Source organism: Microtus ochrogaster, linkage group LG3 (assembly GCF_000317375.1).
Source record: "Microtus ochrogaster isolate Prairie Vole_2 linkage group LG3, MicOch1.0, whole genome shotgun sequence".
NCBI lineage: Eukaryota > Metazoa > Chordata > Mammalia > Rodentia > Cricetidae > Microtus > Microtus ochrogaster.
In genome coordinates, this window is record NC_022029.1 from 36,228,477 (window position 1) to 36,230,521 (window position 2,045).

Below are 2,045 nucleotides of genomic sequence, written 5' to 3' on the forward strand. Positions count from 1 at the left end.
ATAAATAAATAAATAAATAAATAAATAAATAAATAAATAAATAGTAAAACTGGCAGCGGTGGAGATAATGATTGAACTTAGCGATTTACACATTCTCTGTTTCCTTGAGGTGAACAGATAAGAAGAAAAGTGTTCACGTTGTCACACTTACTGTGGTTTAGTAGTTCTAAGTGTCCAACATTGTCCTTCCTGCTACCATGCTACCTCTAGGCTATCTTGTATTATTTATCACCTTGACATTTCTGAATTGCTTACTACCATATAAAGATGAATACAGTTATGTTTACCATTCAATCTCTAGTACCTAGCACAGTGCTTATCAAAACATACTAGATACTCAGATATTTGATGAATATTGCTGAGTCTAGGCTGAGTACCTAGGGATGTAATCATCTTCATTTTATAACAACAGTTTGGTATAGAGGAATTAAGTAGATTAGCTCTAGATCACACAGATAATAGCCTTGGGATAAACCTGCCCTCCATGTGCTGTAGAGTACAATTACAGTCTTCCCCTTTAACTTCAGTCAGTTTTGGTAAAAGTTAAGGCTGTCCTGTAAGACAGAATAAGGTTAAGATTCTAAGAAATGATGTTGGGATTTTTGTAATTTCAGGTGAAATTTATGAAGACCATTCCTGGCACAGCACTGGTAGAAATGGGCGATGAGTATGCTGTGGAAAGAGCTGTCACGCACCTTAATAATGTCAAACTCTTTGGGAAAAGACTTAATGTTTGGTAATTACTTAAGTTATAAATGTTAACAATGTTTTGAAATCCTTGTTAATTTCAGAATATTTTGTAGTAACTGAGCATACATCTCAAGGTAGAAACATTAGTATTATTACTGTTGACAAGTGGTAGGAGTTATATAATTGTTCTACTTTTCTGAAATTACGTATGTATACATGAGTTCGCAAGTGTCCAAAGAATCTAGAAGAGGACATTATATCCCCTGGAGCTGGTGGTTGTCAGCCAACCAGCCTTGGTGCTGGGAAGGGGTCCTCTGCAATAGCAGTAAGAACTCTAAACCACTGAGCCATCTCTTAATCCAGACCTCCTAGTTTTTAGTTTTATTATCATAAAACAATGTTAAAACAGATAGTTCTTAAATTTTTTTCTAACGTGGGATTTGATTCATTTTCTTTCTAATATCTAAAATATAAAAATGACCTGGGCAGTGGTGGTGCACGCCTTTCATTAATCCCAGCACTAGGAAGACGGTAGAGGAATCTTGAGTTCAAGGCCAGCCTGGTCTACAAGAGCTAATTCCAGGACAGCTAGGACTGTTACACAGAGAAATCCTGTCTCAAGAAAGAGAGAAAGACAGAAAACAAAAGAGTAAATAGAAAAGGTTATGCATGGGTTACATGTAAAAACTATGAAAGTATAAAAAAGCATGTGTCCCCCCCCCCTTGGGGGATGGAGGTCGGTGGTTCCTGGATACCAATTTTATATTCCCTTGTATACCAATGGATACTTTTGTACTGTACTTAAATAACTATATATACTTTCTTTTGTTTACTCATAAAAGTGTTTTGTGACTGCTGCTGCTTATCTAACAAGATAAATTGTGTTTTTATTTTCTAATCCTCAGCGTATCTAAACAACATTCAGTTGTTCCAAGTCAAATATTTGAGCTGGAGGATGGTACAAGTAGCTACAAAGATTTTGCAATGAGTAAAAATAATCGCTTCACAAGTGCTGGCCAAGCATCTAAGAATATAATCCAGCCACCCTCATGTGTGCTGCATTATTACAATGTTCCACTGTGTGTCACAGAAGAGACCTTCACAAAGGTAGGCACTAAAGAAAAGTATATAGAATGTTGCTCTTTGTGTTTGAAGTTTATGTAATATTTCTTTCTTTTTTAAAAAATATTTATTTATTTATTATGTATACAGTGTTCTATCTGTGTATGCCTGCAGGCCAGAAGAGGGCACCAGACCCCATTACGGATGGTTGTGAGCCACAATGTGGTTGCTGGGAATTGAACTCAGGACCTTTGGAAGAGCAGGCAATGCTCTTAACCACTGAGCCATCTCTC

General features: G+C 36.5%; 1 protein-coding gene across 1 annotated transcript in view; it reads left to right on the top strand.

The window, feature by feature from the left end:
* The window catches only part of Hnrnpll (heterogeneous nuclear ribonucleoprotein L like), a 33,678-nt gene that overhangs the window by 27,030 nt on the left and 4,603 nt on the right, over positions 1 to 2,045 (top strand). Inside the window, exons 9-10 of the mRNA XM_013351358.2 lie at positions 615 to 736; positions 1,596 to 1,797. Coding sequence (XP_013206812.1) covers positions 615 to 736; positions 1,596 to 1,797 — 324 coding nt within the window. The remainder of the gene's footprint in view (positions 1 to 614; positions 737 to 1,595; positions 1,798 to 2,045) is intronic.